Source organism: Anoplolepis gracilipes, chromosome 12, assembly GCF_047496725.1.
Source record: "Anoplolepis gracilipes chromosome 12, ASM4749672v1, whole genome shotgun sequence".
Taxonomy (NCBI): Eukaryota; Metazoa; Arthropoda; class Insecta; order Hymenoptera; family Formicidae; genus Anoplolepis; species Anoplolepis gracilipes.
In genome coordinates, this window is record NC_132981.1 from 3,611,400 (window position 1) to 3,628,544 (window position 17,145).

General features: G+C 35.0%; 2 protein-coding genes across 7 annotated transcripts; both read left to right on the plus strand.

Moving 5' to 3' along the window:
• The first annotated feature begins 1,823 nt into the window (after window positions 1-1,823).
• Htra2 (HTRA2-related serine protease) lies at window positions 1,824-11,353 on the plus strand. Of its 6 annotated transcripts, XM_072903276.1 has the most exons (9): window positions 3,686-3,801; window positions 4,543-4,998; window positions 5,096-5,225; window positions 5,466-5,552; window positions 5,815-6,009; window positions 6,105-6,255; window positions 6,323-6,482; window positions 6,834-7,007; window positions 7,195-9,599. In XM_072903276.1, exons 2-8 carry the CDS (start codon window positions 4,595-4,597, stop codon window positions 6,994-6,996), a joined length of 1,290 nt encoding a protein of 429 aa, XP_072759377.1. In that variant the 5' UTR covers window positions 3,686-3,801; window positions 4,543-4,594; the 3' UTR covers window positions 6,997-7,007; window positions 7,195-9,599. The 6 variants fall into 6 exon arrangements, with proteins under 6 accessions (XP_072759375.1, XP_072759377.1, XP_072759376.1 ...); XM_072903275.1 differs by lacking the exon at window positions 3,686-3,801 and having other exon boundaries at window positions 4,366-4,998; XM_072903278.1 differs by lacking the exon at window positions 3,686-3,801 and having other exon boundaries at window positions 4,366-4,998; window positions 7,641-9,599.
• Window positions 11,354-12,341: 988 nt separating this feature from the next.
• Window positions 12,342-16,674, plus strand: LOC140672063 (uncharacterized). The gene is given in 3 exon segments (XM_072903886.1): window positions 12,342-12,654; window positions 12,656-12,733; window positions 15,005-16,674. Coding segments are annotated over 3 exon segments (1,476 nt in total). The 5' UTR covers window positions 12,342-12,534; the 3' UTR covers window positions 16,283-16,674.
• The last annotated feature ends 471 nt before the right edge of the window (window positions 16,675-17,145 follow it).

Here is a 17,145-nt window from a genome sequence, read left to right on the forward strand (position 1 = left end):
TCTTTCTCTTCAATTTTTATATACAAGTGATACATATCTATTTTAACAAAAGTTTAAAAATAATGAATTAAATATTCAATAAAAATTTTATCTTGGAATATAATATGTGCAAAAAGAATTTTTTATGATTTAAAATTGACTAGAGTCATGCACGCGGCTAACCCGCTGTCCGAGGGTTAAACAACGGATTTATGTACGATCACATCTCTATTCGACAAAATAAATCTCTATACAAATCCATTGCTTTAAAATAAAAACTTTTTTCACTCACCGACACTGATGTGCAACAGTGGAGTGTGGACATTGAAGTTACGTTATTTCTGTAACATACAAATATATAAAATCCAAATTATAGCAGCGTTTAAATTTAAAATAATATTAATATTCAAGAAAGAATTATTAATGAACTCATCAAATTTTATATTCCATGCGTACAATAATAAACAGATATATAAAATAATATGTTATAAATTAAAAAAATCATCGAGCGTTAGCTCAATATATTAACTGCACGTTCATGTATAATACACGAATCTACGTCTTGTACTCGGCTAACATTCATCTCACAATCAACCGCGATACTAAAGTGTGTAAACGTTGTTGCCCAGTAAGACATGATGATTGAAAAAACGCCAAATAAACGCCGATAAACGACATCAATAAGACATCTTTTTTAATCAATCATTTTTCACTGGAAAACAACGCTGAAATAACCCCATTTAATCGGCATTAAATACGATCCCCGACAACAATTTTGTGATCAAAATCAGGATGAACGGAAACACGACCGCGATCGCGAAGAATCTGAGATGAATGTAAACGATAACGCGCTATATGTCACCAAGGTCGAATGTTATAATTTTATTTATGTATTTCGGAATTCTTTTAGACGTATTTTAACACCTTAAGTTTTATTTAATATTATTATCATATATTATCGTCGCGAGAGAAATGCGTTTACGGCGCTTGACCTCGAGGTGACCGAACGCGAGACGCACGTGCCGGCGCCAGCGCCGGAGTAAAAGCACGTGCGCACATTGACATTACGGCCACCGGACTCGGAATGAATGACTCGCGGCTGGCACGGATCACGTAGGCGGCGCTCCCCCTCTCTTACTACGCCACACATGACGTCAAGGAAAAGGGGAAGTATGCTCTCTCTCTTTTCTCTCTTTCTCCTCGCGTCAGTAACAAATACGCACTATAAATTACATAATAAAATTTAACGCGTTAAAATATGTATGTACATCAAATGATTCCAAAATGCGTAAATTCCTTAACTAAAATACTATTAGTCAATATATTTAAAATTCCTTAACTAAAATATATATTATTATTATAGTTAATACATTTAACACGCGCTTTTAAAGCGCTTTTAAGTCTATGTGAAATGCGATTACGAAACATAATACGTACTTTAACTATAAAACAATCTTATGACTTGTAGTGTACGAACAACAACGATTCTATTTTCTTGTTACATATATTTATATTTATTAATGAACAAACATGTAACGAAAATTATGTCATGATAATAATTATGTGTGAGAAATAGAAATCTTCTAATATAATACAATTAATTGTACGTACATTTTGTATCTTAGAAATTTTTATTGTATTAAATAATAAAATTCTTTATGTGCGCGTATATATATTATGCATAATAATTTCAATTTTTTTCAATAACTCTGAAATTATATTTAGCACGGATATGAACCAACTGGTTGTTTTACCCACAGGTTTTACCATAGCACTGAAAAATTAATCTGACTAGTTCCATCTGTTCTAAAATGGATCTAGTTGGCACTAGCGTACTGTAAGGAAAAAGTGTCATATGAAAAATGGCTTGGTCCCTTTCACGCTTCTCTCGGGTACAACAGATTTAATGCAAAGCATGCAAAGTATAAAATGAAAACGAGACAAGGTGGTATACATAAAGAAACCGGTATATATATATATATGGACTCACCTACATATAATAAATATAATAAATTATTGATATGACAAAATGGTTGATACACGTGGAGTAGTATGTATATGGGGAGATCTCCAAAATCATCCACAATGTCCTCATGGTAATTGTCATTAAATTAATTTTTATATAAAAAAATAATATTTCTAAAAAAATTAATCTTTTATAGGACCAGCATTACTATTTGGTACATATGTTAATGGTGAATTAAAGAAATTTTATGCATGTTCTGCTTGTCGTAGTAGAAAATTATGCAGTTTCTATCTAGAATATGGACAAGAATTATCCAAATCTCATAAAAATATATGGGAGCAGGAAAGAAAAAAACTCATTCAACATTATCCTCATCAAAAATTATATATACGTTTTAATGAAATCAAAGTAAAATCCATAACACAGAGATATTACTGCCACAATTGCGAGAGATTAATTTTTAGTTCTGAAAAAGATAAGCATATTGATCATAATATTACAGAAAATTTAACAGATCATCAATTGCATCATCCGACAGAGCTTCTAAAACCTTTAGATAATGCAAAGAAAGAAGCACAATATTTATTTTCTATGAAATCTACAGAGGACATAACAAAGATGCTTTTAAAACTTGGAGCTAAGCAAATTCTTTGTATTGGAACACCAAGAATACATGAATATATAACTGAACATTATAGAGACAAAGTGTCTTCTCTCCTCTTAGACTTTGATGGAAGATTTGTAAGTATAGAAAACAAAGATTATTACAATAAGTCATAATTTATTTTAATTAGCATAATAATTTTCATAATTCTAGCATAATTTTTTTGGCCCACTGGATTATTGTTGGTACAATCTTTTCAATCATCACTTTTTTAATAAAGATGCTGTCAACATATTCAAAGATTTTATCACTCAAAATGAAGGAAGGGATACTTATTTAATATGTGATCCACCATTTGGGGGTCGTTTGGAACCTATATCTTACACGATGAAAACGATATTTGATCTGCACAAAAAATTAAATAACAATAATTTTTCTTTAAAGATTATGTTTATGTTTCCATATTTTATGGAAAATATAATGAGAGAAAAGAGCAATCCACCATTGATAGATGGTGGCTTGAAAGACTTGGCAATGTCTGATTATAAAGTGGATTATGATAATCATCCTTTGTTTGTGTCAGGTAAACAAGGTAGAAAACATGGTTCCCCAGTAAGAATTTTCACAAATATACCGTTAAAGTTACTAGAGCTTCCTGTGTCTGATGGGTACAAATTTTGCAAAGATTGTGAAAAGTGGGTGTCTGTTGAAAACAAACATTGCAAGAGATGCAAGGAATGTACTTCCAAGGATGGTCGTACATATAAGCATTGTAAAATATGTAAGCGATGTGTGAAACCTACATGGAGGCATTGTAAAACATGTCAAAGATGTATGTTAGAGAAACATACATGTGGTCAAGTTCCAAATATTGTAGGAAAATGTTTTAAATGCAATGAATTAGGTATGTATCAGTATATTGTAATATTTTTAATTGGCTGTGTTGCAAAATTCACTGTCGGTACTAAAAACTTATAGTTTATGTTACGAATAGATTTTCAGTACTGAATTTTGGAACAAAGTCATTGTTCCTTTTCCCCTTTTTTTGTTAATACTTGAATTATTTATATTAATTACTAATATATATAATATATTAAATTATTTAGGTCATACTGGAAAAGAATGTCTCAATTTACTTTCCACTGACAATGAGGCAAATGTAAAGAAAGATAATAGAGTTGAGAAACGCAAAGCAGAAAGTGAATTAAAGAAAGCTTTAGTTAAAAGAAATAAAATCGAACGTTCAAAAGAAGTAGGTACACAAAATGTTTTCATTGGTAGAAGGAAAGTTTTAAAATTAAAACAGAATAAAAAGAAATTTTCCAGAATGAAAAATAAGAATGAATAAAATAAAGAAATGAGTGTAAATTTATATGTATATTTTTTTAATGTATAATAAGTATTAAATAATTTTTTTTATTTAAACTTTATTTGATCAAGAAAGTTATAAACTATAACTTTTGCAATAATAAATGGCACTATATATTAGATTTTTGCATAGTTGAATTTCCATAATGTTTAGAATACTATTTTATGAGTGGAAATATCTTTTGATATTTAACAGAATTTTTAAATACAAAGTTTTAAAAATATGAATGATCGACAGAATTTCTCAAGCACAAATTTGATGAATTTTAACAAAAATTTATAAAAATTTAATTTATTAAAAGAATATTTAAAATATATTTTATATATTCTATATAATGTTATATATTCTTTTATATTCTATATGAATTCATATATATTCTATATGAATTTAGCGTATCGAAGATTTGAATTTCAACTAATCGATTAGAAAAGTCGAGGGTAATTGCATGAAATTTACCGAAAGCCACCCCGAAAGTCAGCTTGTTTCCCGAACAATCGCACGGGCGCGAGGATTTAAAATCATTCCAAGTCATTTATGCAATGGCATCGAGAATTGATATTTTTTATTGAAAATCAAATTATGGAAAATGGGCATCGAACGCAATCGCATACATTCGAATTTCAGCGAGATCTTCGACTTTTGCCAGCCGACCTCAGCTTGCGCCGGGATTTGAAGGATGGCCTTGGCACGGTTGCCGTGGACGTTTCTGGCGAGAGACAGTTCGAAGCTGTCGCGATTCGCGACCATCGTCCTCGCCGAGCGATATCCGGCGAGAATCCGGGAGTTTCATTCGCATCATCAGCAGGGGCGAAGGGTGTTCGACGGCAGACCGAAAGAGTTGTTCTTAACCTGTACCGCGCTCATCTCGGCGGTAGGTCTCGGCTATGTCTTGTATAACTGGAAAGATGACATGTGGCGGAAAATCGAAAATATGGGTGGCCCTAATTATCCCGTCATTCATGCCGTTTCATTGCCGCCGTCCAATGGTAATCAGAACAGGGATAGGTACAATTTTATAGCGGACGTAGTGGAGATATCAGCACCATCCGTTGTTTACATCGAGATCAAGGACAACAGAAGGTAAATACGTGAACACCGATTACATTATTGTGAGAAACTATATATATTTATGATAAACATGTACTAATTGCTGTTTTTTCTTTCTTGCGAAATCTAGGATAGACTTCTTTACTGGGAAACCAGCTACTACTAGTAATGGATCAGGATTCATCGTTAGTCAGGATGGTTTAATTCTGACAAATGCTCATGTTGTAGTTAATAAGCCCAATACAACAGTAAAGGTAAATGTGAGTCCTTTGGGAGTCCTTTCTAAGCAACCTGTAAATATGTTACAAGTAACAACAAATAATTGTCTGCGTCTTATATATAAAAATTTTAAAAATCTTTTGCTTAAATTTATTTTTAATTTAATTATTATTTTTAATTGAATTATTGTCATTTGATAAAATTTATATTATTGATTATAGGTACTGATTTGTTTGCATGTGTTTCAAATTATTTCATGTCTCTTATTTTTGTTTATATAGGTGCGGCTTTATGATGGTAGTACATATACTGGAATAATAGAAGATGTTGATTTGCAAAGCGATCTTGCTACTGTGCGAATAAATAAGGTATATCTGATGATATATAAATTTTGTTTATTATATAAATCTATTATGTTAATAATTCTATATTGTGTGTGTTAATTTATATACTATATTTTATATATATATATATTATTGTAATTGTATATTATAATTTTTTATATATTATTTTTTAATATATAAAAATTGTAATAATATATAATTATTACAATTTTTTTTATATTTCATAAATTTGCTTTTATATGTGTTATTACAATTACTAATTTATGTATCACTTTTGATTGCATAGACCAATCTGCCTGTAATGAAGCTTGGTTGCTCAGCCAACATCAGACCAGGAGAATTTGTAGTTGCTATTGGTTCTCCATTAGCTCTTAGCAATACTATAACAAGTGGAGTAATAAGCAGTGTAAATAGACCAAGTCAAGAACTTGGTTTACATAATCCACGTATGGGATACATTCAAACGGATGCAGCAATTACTGTTAGTTCCAAATAATAATTTATTTCATTTTATCAAATATTTTTATCATAAAAAATATTGTCTCTTATCTTTAATAAAATCGAATTTTTCTCTAGTTTGGAAATTCAGGTGGACCATTAGTGAATTTAAATGGGGAAGCAATAGGGATAAATGCAATGAAAGTGACATCTGGAATTTCATTTGCCATACCTATAGACTATGCAAAAGAATTCCTGAAAAAAGTGGAATTACGTAAGAAAGACAAAGGTAATGCAAAGTGTTTTTTTACTCCATCAGTACAATGTAAGAAAAATATCACAGATTATTTTTGCAGGCATAACGTTTCAAGAAGCACCTAGAAGAAGATATATGGGCATCACAATGCAAACTTTAATGCCAGACACCTTACTTGAGATGCAACAATTTAATGAGTACATGCATGTCAGGCATGGAGTCCTTGTGTGGAAAGTAATGCTTGGCTCTCCAGCTCATAAGTAAGTAAAAAAAGCATTTATATCGTCTTAAATGTAAGAATTTATTAATTAACTTAAAAATCGAATTTAAAAAAAAATATATATCACATAATAATATAAAAGTGACAAGAGTTACTAAAATTGTTTTTTTATGAACTTAAAAATTAGATAATAGATATAATAAATAATAAAACTAGGAAAGAAGATAATAAGACAATATTTGAGTAAATTTATCAAAACTATAAATTAAAACATTTAATTAGAATAATAATATTGAAAAAATTTCACCAATATATTGTGCAACATGGAATATATATATATATATATATAAATGTGATAACATTGAAAAATATAAATATTTTATTATTGCAGTGCTGGATTGCAGCCTGGAGATATAGTGACCCATGCCAATGGTGAACCTGTGGTAGATTCTAGTAATATTTATAAAATTTTAGAACAACCAGGAACGATAAAATTACAAATTATAAGAAAAGGAAAAATTTTATACATAACAGTTGAACCCGAGGATATATAATTGATTTTAAGGTATTAAATATATATATATATATATACTTTATTTTATTTTTCACACATTTTATTTCTTCAAAAGTATGGTACTATATATATATATATATATATATATATATATATATATATATATGTTTATATATAAAAATGTATATAAATATAATATGTATACATATATTATATACATATGTATATATATTTTTAGTGCCTTCAATATGCACGAGTGTTGTATAATTATAAGAAAAATCTGCAATCGGAAAAAAGCAAGAATCGTTTATCGTTTAGCGCACTTTACAACTGGTGAACCGGTTCATCAGTCACAACAAATCGAGCCTCTAGTACACGCCTTTTGGTTGTACAACCGTTTTAATTTAAATATACACGATAAAGGCCCACTTAGCGACTTATAAAATTTATCAAGTGTGTGAGCATTCATTTATCTACTTTATCCGCCAACATTTTTCGATCACTGCAAAGAGCGATGTCACGTCGCGTAGATAATCTTGCGCCGAGTCCCTGCTCGACGATATGTTACGTATGCGAATATAACTCGTGCATAGGTGCGTATTGCGTGTGTGAGTGCGTATGTACGCCGGGTGTGGCTCATTCGTGGCTCGACTGCATTATGTTTATGTTGTTTACGACGTAAAGCGACCTGCGCTATTATGTGACTGGATCTCGCGGCGGACGATGCGACGAGTTGCGTGGGAGGTGGTCCTTCGCGTACGGGCCTTCCATCAGCGGCGATTTTTCCGTGAGAGGGGAAGAAGGGGAGAAGGGAGAGGATTTTACTGTCCGCGGACGCATGCATCTTGTTGGAATTCTTAAGTCGTTCCGTCGAGATATAACTCCAAACATTCGCTGTCGATCCGCCAGGATCTACAAAAGGAAGAGGAAGAAACGATGACGGCGGCTTGATGATTTCTCTTCGCGCATGCAAAAGATATCGTTGATATCCGATATTGTAATGCGATGAACGATAAATCATCAAGATTTTGCCTCAACGGTAGGATGATAAGGATAGAAATATAATAATTTGAGATGACGAATGTTCAATGAATTTGATCATTATAAGGTATTCCTTGTTAAAATCTGAAATAATCTTTTACTGATAACGATATATATATCAATTTAAGCTTCAGAAAGATAGAGAGGATAGTAATTAAATCTCCCTTTTTAATTATAGTTTATGTAACTAATTTGAAATAACTTGTGCAAAAGTCTTTTTATTGTCCCTTGAAGCTTGCGAAGAAAATTGCATTGTAAAATTGTCAAAAAAAAAATCTATGTTTTTGATGAGGAATATTCTTTAAATGAAATGCGCGTGCACATATATATTTTTTATATAGAATTTTAAAAATAATTATATAAATTATAATATTATATAAAATCATATACAAATTTATCTTTGATATCAATTTGATATTTCGACAATATATGTAATTATCTTTAACACGTAAGAAATAGCGTTATGATATCGTCATCATAATTTTGCAATCGCAGAACGCGATAAGTTCTTGCACATTGTTACGATAGAAAAAGATAACGAGAGAAATAGAGAGAGATAGAGAAAAGGAAAAAGCGTGCGGTCGGTGCATTACTTTGAAGTCACATCGAGCCGCGAAGGGTTAAGGAAATAAGAGGTGCCTTGACCTACGATACGCGAGGAGAGCAGCGTGAGCGAGCCGCGAGTAATCGAATGTTTCTGCCGACCGTGTTCACGGTCCGACCATTATCGTCTCTCGTATTCCGTTTCCCTCTTCCCGTCCCGGTTTCCCCGCGCGATCTCTTCTCCCTTTATCCTCTCTCATCGCATTTTTCTTTTCATCACCGCGCCGCTCTTCGTCTTCCTGGCCTTCGGCGTTCACATCACGACACGCGGGAGCCTATTCTTTGATTATCCACGCTTTCGCGGCTATTCTCGCCTACGGTGACGTCCCTCTCCCACGTGTTGCTGCTGCTGATGATGCCGCTGGTAGCACCTAATGGTGAAGAAGCAAATAGACGACGAATCTTGCGAACACAAAGATTACCGTCGTGTCCCCGTGCGAGTGCCCGAACGAGATATCCCGAGATATTGCGCCCACGTTCCAGCCTCCTCGGACAGTCTCCTCGCGGCCGCTGGCGCGGACGATGACCGGAAGCGAGCAGAACCATCTGAAAGGTCACGGCCCGCCGTTACCTCGTCGCTGGTGGACTCGCTCGAAAAGGCGCGTCTTGGTCGTCGGATTTGTCCGCGAAACGGTACCTTACGGTGGGAAGAATGAGGAAGCGCCGGATGCTTAGGAATTGTCGATAAATGTGAGAGTTCTGCATGGAACATATTCTCCAAAGGTTACATCCGGGTCGTTAAATTCTCGGTTTAAATCGAGTATTGATCGTGTTCTCCTTCAAGGAATTTGAGATTAAAAATTCACTCTAAATTAGCACGTGTATATACGCACACGTGGAACACGGGCATGAATTAAAGACTTGCACGTGCTGTTTAAAATTCAGAATAACACGGAGGTAACTGACCGCGCATCGTGTTATGGAAGTTATATTTTCTACTTATCGTAACGTTTCTATTTATATCGCGTTTGTGCACTAGTGTGACATGACAAAAAACCCTTGAAATACCACGCTGAGATCGAAAGCGATATTCTGCGGATGCTATTATCCGCCTACGTTTTCTTATATTCTAACTTTTCATTGTGATACCGCCGATGAGATCAGAAGAATGAGAAATTTCCTCAAAGTTTGCGAGAAAATTCTCATTAAAATTCCATTCTCTTTAAAGAGAAACTGAACACGAAAACAGAATTAACGTGATTAAATTATAAACGATTTTTTTTTTTTTTCTAATTTAAAAATTTTAGCACACTCTCGAAATTAAAAGTGATATTTGCCAAATTTCTGCAGAACGTTTTTCTCTTTTTATGTGATTTTTAAAATTAATGATGATAAATAGAATATTTATTAAATTAAAAATCCTCATATATTTTCCTGAAAAACTTATTTTCTTGTATATTATCTTCTACAATATTATTGAGATCGTGTATAAATATTTTACGACATATATTAGTGATTTATGTGCATATCGATTTTTAAATTAATATTATTAGATAACATAATATTTTTGCATATATTAGATTGACAGATATTAGATTTAAAAGTTTAATTAACACTTCTTTCCGAAATCAATTATTTGCATTGTAAAATACAGATTGTTATAACGATATCAATATCTGATAAAAATATCGATTGTCACGACTAATTAATGACGTCACAACTAATTATACCCAATTATTGGTATCATAATAAGTATTGTAATTCGTATCTATGTCGCGTAATCTACGTAATTACGATTTGTCGATCGCATTTAAAATTCCATACCCGTGTTGCTTTCAGAGAAACCGGATATGCAAATATTCGCGAGATCTCGAGTTTACACTCGCGTCGTGCGGTGAACAGGTTGATCTCCCGCGCCAACCCTTTATGTCATTATAATACTCGTTAGAGGTATGCGCTCGCGAGTCCGGGTCATCGCAATTGCCAGCACCGCCAAGGACGAGGGTCGTGTGATGTTATTGTGCCAGGGGAAGGATTCCTGGACGTCTGCGGTCTGCGGCTCGCAGGAAAAAAGGGATAAAGAAGCCGCGACAGGCGAACAATTTTGCTCTGAACCTGAACACGAACGTGTCGCGGCCAGTGTGATCAAGGCCGATCGAATTACTCTCGAGGGAAAAATTGTCGGCAATTGTCTTGCAATCCGCAGATCGACGTGCTTACTCTTCTTATACTTATAAATCGTTATTATGTTGAGGAACCATATTTTAGAAGAAACTAATTTACAAATAGGCATCTTGGGTGTGTTTAAAATTTTTTTTTACTTATTTGGTATTCGCATAAATTAATCTACATTTTTTAAATAAAAATCTTGCGAGTAATTAATATTAAGGACATTTGTGCCTTATTAATTAACTATAAATAATAACTTTGCATTATATAATTGTTTTGTAATTAACAGAATAATTGTGCAAGCATCAGAGAAAAAAAAAGACAAGAATCAATATTTATGTAAATACATAATTTGTAGAATGTGCCTGTGTTTTAATAGAAGTAGAAGAAGCAATAAGAAGAGACTCTAGTCTCTAGTCCCCTCCTCCTGGCGCATCTTCAAGAAAATTAAAGGCATGTTACTTGATCCTGTTCACAAATTTATATGATTGAATTTTGGTTCAATAATATGTGCTTTATTAAACGCGCACGTTAAATTTAAAGAACAAGCTTCATTTCATTACAGAACAAGTACATACGCGTATTTATAAAACGAGACGACGTTATACCGCGGGCAAGAGCAGACGGCCTTGATGTCGGTCGTAGTAATTTTTTTGATTGTTTTATAATGGTAACGTTATATTAATAATATGAATGTAAATTTACTCGTCTGTAAAATAATGAAACCACTTTTCAAAAGATTTCTTAGAAAAAGCATTTCTCCAGGCGAGATACAAACTTTTAAGAGAGAAATGTCACGGTTTTTTAAACCATTTTCCTTTCGGATCTTTTACATTGTTTTAATTATTATGAGTTAAAGAATTTAACGTAATCGGAATAAGAGCCTCGCATAGGAATCTCATTAAAATGCATTACAGTGTTGCAAATTAAACGATCCGAGGTCGAATGTAGTCTCTAGTGCAAGCCAAAGAAAAGGGTTCGTGTTACGACCGAAGAAATTCTACGCGATTGGGATCATTGAACGGCCTCGAGTAAATCGATTGTTTTTCCCCCTCTCGCTTCGTTCGACTCCCGTGTTCTGACGATAATTAGCCTATTAAGAAGTCTATCGCGAAGAATTAAATATTTATTGTTCATTATTGTTAATGGATTGGTATTATCAAGATAAATTTCGGCTTTTTTGACTGATTACAAAGCGTTTCTTTTAGAAATAAATAAAGTAAAAGAATAAACTATGATAAATAGATAGATAAAAATTACATTTGTTTAACTATACTAACAATGGATATACAAAACTATAGAAATGCGTTGTAACCATTATTTTTATATTTTCTATTAGAATTCTGATTGAATTAGGTCAATAGATTTTATTTAAAAAGAATTTAAATTAATTTCAGAATTTAATATTGATTGTTTTAAGGGAGAGTTTGCTTTAAAACTTTTAATCGCGTAATTTTTTTTTAAGCTTACAATATTATATATAAATTTTTTTTAATAGTAATTTTTGTATTCATAAATATTTTCAGTTTAATAATTATTTTTATATATATTTATGTTATCTTTAATTTAAAACTAATTTTAATGCAATATATATTTATAATTTTAAAATTTAAATAACAGTAATTATTTAATAATATATAATGTTTGACTTATTTTAGAGATGTTGAGAATGTAAGTCTATATTAATGTACACAATGTACATATTCCGCGAAGAAAAACAAGCATCAAATCCGGTGCGATTACTTTTCTCGCCTTTACGAGGCACTCGAAATGACGATGGGCAGGATGGGCGACGAGGCGTTCGCGGGGACCCGAGGATCGCCCGATGCGATCCGGGACGTATCCCGTCTCGATGGCGAGTCTTGTCCTTCGACATTTCCCAGGTTCCTGGTTCAAAAACATCTCGCGCGGCTCGCGGCGCATATATAAGTCAAAACCAGATCGCAAGCAAGGTGCACAGCCCGGACAGTCCTTCAGCCAGTAAGGAGGTCGGCAGAAGCACATCAAGCACGATGCAGGCACTGGTAAGCGCAATCCTTCAGTCCCTAAAGTCTTCTTTACGTCCTTTACTCAATTTTCAAGGGCTATATATTTTGTCTTCCTTGATTTCCATTTTTTTCTCTGAAAAGTAAACCGGTCAAGCAAATAATCAATTATGATACACGATGTTTCACATACATCGTGTGGACTGGAAAAATTAATTTTTAACGCGAATTAAATTTTATTTAATTAAATAGAATTTAATTAGTTATAGAAATTAATTTTTTGTTCTATTGTTATTCATTGTTATATTAATATTTAGATTCTTCGATTCTTCTATATCTATATTTATATATGCGCGAAAGTCTCATATGTAAAATCACGGCGTATTAGAATTTGTTTTACCTACTATGTACGATATTAGAAGCGAAGCGAGTCTTTATTACAGTTGATGTTAAATAGTGAATGTCCGCGAGAGTAATATATGTGAGCGAGCCTTATACAATTTATTTGCAAGGGTTGTGCTTGCCGGGGGCTACTTGCTTTTTGTCGAGATATAAAAGCATTGAAAAATGCATGCACATGTGTAAAATCCACGGTTCGCAAGAGTGCGATCACTGTACACGTTTTATGGCGGCCAAGCCTTCTCGCTAAATGACACTCTTATCCAACACTGAATAGAACTCCCTTGTTTTTTCCTACACAAAATTTTTCTAGTCAATCTTGCAGGAATCAGCGTGCTACAACTGTTTTACGGCTGTTTATTTAACATTTATAGTGATTTAAATCATTGAGTACTTTGAACACCATACCGTAACGCTTTCCAAGAAATCGATTCTAAGTTGCTTATTTGAATGAACACAGATAGTGTAAGTATTTTGTTTTCAAGTGTGCAAATTAATATATACAATGTTTTGATTTCTGAAATTTTTCATTATTACCTAATTGGAATAACAATTTTTATTTAATGTCAATGTTTTAACATTTTGTTTAATTACTTAATAATTATTTAATAATGATATGCGAGATAGTTATTAATGCAACATATTATTTTTTATACCATAGGAAAGATTTAATCATTACATTTTGTTATTTATTTTCAGGTATTATTTGTTTCTTCATCTTTCTCAATTTCCTTTAAAATTTACGAATAAATTGTAGGTAGAAATTTTCGCAGACAGAAAAATTTGTTCTCGCTCGATCGTAAGACCCATCCGTAAGACGCGTCCCCTCAACCGGTTTAAAATGAAAATGTAGATCGTAGTCGTTGACTATTTTTTTGACGCTGCTTGACGCATAAAGGGCCGACCGTGCTCTTTTCTCCGCCGGCGTCTGTCGTCACTTCTTCAGGCCTTATTGGATCGTAAAGAGAGGCTGGATCTCCCGAGAGGCTCATGCAAGTATATAAGCTAACCCCTCTCCCCAATCCCCCACGTGTTGCCCCTGTACGTTTCCCGATATAAAGTTCGTCGAACATTTTGCTGGCTGTCCGTAGCAAGAAGAGCGTCTGTTCTGTTCTCATCTCTCCCGAAGAGATACTCTCTAAAATCCCCGATGCAATTCTCGCGCCTCTTGAAAAGGCGAAAACGCACGACCAGGTAGTCGTGCAAATAAATCTACTGCGACGGATCGCATTCGAGATGAGCTCGTCCCGAGGACGAGGTGCATTCGCATTGTTCTCGCGTGCGCCCCGGATAAAGCGCACCCGACCGAACTTTCCACCAAGCGGAGCGTACGAACGTGCGTACAACGAATATCGCACGTATTGTTGCCCCTTCTGCCGCGGTTCTCTGAATATCGATTAACGGCATATCGCTCGCGGGAATTACGGTCGAGGTGTCGTTGCTTTAATCACCGAGATGATCAGAAAAATATCCGAGTTCTTGTCGACGAGTGCAATAATAAACTCGTTGATATAGACGGAATAAAAAAAAATATATTGTTTTACAATTTTACTCGGAAAAAATTGCATTTTTTCTGAAGATTAAGAATATATATATATATATATATATATATATATATATATATATATATTATATGTATTAAAAATATATTAAATAAATATACATTAAAAATTATTTATAGTAATTTCACAGATAATTTGTCTTAATTATAAGAGCCGTTTTTTTTTTAATTTATAAGAGTTTGAACAGAATTTTAAATAATAAATAAGCTAAATAATAATAAATATATATATATAAAGATATTTAATAGATTAAACTAGGAAAGAGTATGTGGTCGACATATTTCATCGTTTTTAACGTCGATGGTTTCTACGTTTTGCAGCGAGAATAAGACTCGTTCTTCTCTCGCAGATTCCAGTTTTCGCGATCCTCGGCGTGGCGACAAGCGCGCAGCTGACCCTGCTGCCCTATGCCTATCTGGCGGATCCGCTTCCGGTGTACCATCAGTCGCAGGACACGCACGCCGGGGTGCACGCGTACAGTTACGCCGGTGGTCCGTCCGCCAAGGAGGAAGTCCGGGGTCTCGACGGGGTCACGCGCGGCTCCTACAGCTACATAGACGCGAACGGTATCCTGCAATCCGTCTTCTACGTCGCCGACGAGGGTGGCTTCCGCGTCGCGGCGACAAATCTACCGGTAGACGGCAATCTACCGGTCGGGACTGGCTCGCCGATCCTGTTAGCCAGGAACGTCCTGCAGGAAAGTGCGAAGGAGGAGGCGGGGCGCACGACGAGCCGCAGGAAGCGCAGCCTCGAGGCATCGACCGATAATCAAGATCAGAAAGAGAATCCAAGTTCTCAAGAAGATCAGAACTCGGCAAACGCCTCGTTGAAGAGTTCCCACAGTTCCCCAGTTGAGCTTCCAGCGCAGGAGGAGAAGGTCGACGCGGGTCGGACTAATCGTGACACCGTCGTAGCGCCTGTTTACGGACTCTCGGATTCTATCCTGGTTCCGAGATTGATCGGCGCGGCGACTTCCTCTCAGAGCCGCGTCGATGTTCATAATAACGTTCGTCTGAAGGCCATTCAACCCGTCGAGACTATTGGAGTCCTGTCAGCACCGGCTTACGAGGCGGTGATCCTTCCAAGTCAAGTGCCTCTGGCGATCTCCCAACAGAGTCGTGTCCAAGTGCATGACAATCTCCGTGTCGAGAGGCCGGAGAAGCTCGTTAAGGACGCGAGCCAGCCAAAGACATCGCCGGAGCCAGCGATCAATCTCAGACCGCTTCCGGTCTTGCCCGCTCTTCCCGATTACAATGAGAATCGGATCCAGCTGCACAAGAGTCTCGGATTAGAGGGTTCCAATCCCAAGAATGCCATCAAACTCGATGCGGTGCCGTTGGCGATCGTCGAAACGCCGATCAAGACCCCGGTGGCCGTGGTTCCGACTATCGCCAAGGAAGCACTTCCGGTCGTTGCCACCGCCGTCTCCAGTCAAAGCAGGACCCAGATTCATCGCAACGCCAAACTCGAAGTAGCTGTACCGATCGTGAGCGGACCTACCGTGTACGTGGCGCCTTCCTATGCTCAACCGATCGCTTCCTGGCCAATCTTAGCGACTCCCCTCGCTCAATCTTCTCAATATCGTAGTCAGATACACTCGAATGAGAAGCTCGTGCTGACGAAATAAGAATGTCGACCGTGAGGATTTGCTTCGGACACCTCATATTCTCATGTTGGCTCGATCCTTCCTCAGATTTTTTACTTCTAGCTCATAGACAATATAATTTCTTTAAACTTGATTCTCTTTTTTACAAGCTAGATTTGAGATGTAAATTTATAAAAATGTTATCCCTCTTCAAATAATTATAATAATTGTAATTTATAAATTATCTTTTTTTTATAGCTGTTAAAATTAATATTACACGATTATAAAAATTGAAAGAGATATTTTATCGTAAAATTTTTTCGATCATAAAAAATATTCAAGTCCTTTAAAGATTAAAACAGTTTTAAGTGGATCAGTCACTTGCATCGTGCTCAAAAAGTTAGGATAAGACGTCCTCAGCGAGAATTCTACGAACGACCGATCGATGACAGGTTTGCTCGTAGTAGCTCGTAGTAGTATGGACATCATTATTATTATTGTTCGTTTTCGCTATGTCATTTTTCAATGTAATACAAATATTTTTGGCATTTTTGTATTAAATTATTGTACGATTACACGATTCATACGATTCATTAAAAAAAAAGAAAAAAAAAAACAATTCAAACACAAAGTCAATCTCGTGCGTATAAATTATTACCCTCTTTTACATCCACATTTAAGCCGAGTTTAATCGAATTCTCTTTGCTCGAACATGTCGTATAACATTCGATAGCGTCAATTCATGCGAGAATTTAAATTGAACTGTCCGGCTCTATCTAGTGAGAATAGTGACCGGAACTGCTTGTGACCTCACAGGTCATACAATCGACCGTGCGTTTATTCAAATCGCGCACACTGAAAAAAAATCTCGCGGATCCGAATCGCGGGTTTTAATTAGCCAGCAC

What these genes read in the sequence shown, in the direction of transcription:
- Htra2 (XM_072903274.1), top strand. Translation starts at nt 2,009, where the DNA reads ATGGTTGATACACGTGGAGTAGTATGTATATGGGGAGATCTCCAAAAT. An exon ending in TCATCCACAATGTCCTCATG is followed by an intron (nt 2,076 to 2,141) that starts GTAATTGTCATT and finishes AATCTTTTATAG; the next exon opens with GACCAGCATTACTATTTGGT. An exon ending in TAGACTTTGATGGAAGATTT is followed by an intron (nt 2,687 to 2,762) that starts GTAAGTATAGAA and finishes TCATAATTCTAG; the next exon opens with CATAATTTTTTTGGCCCACT.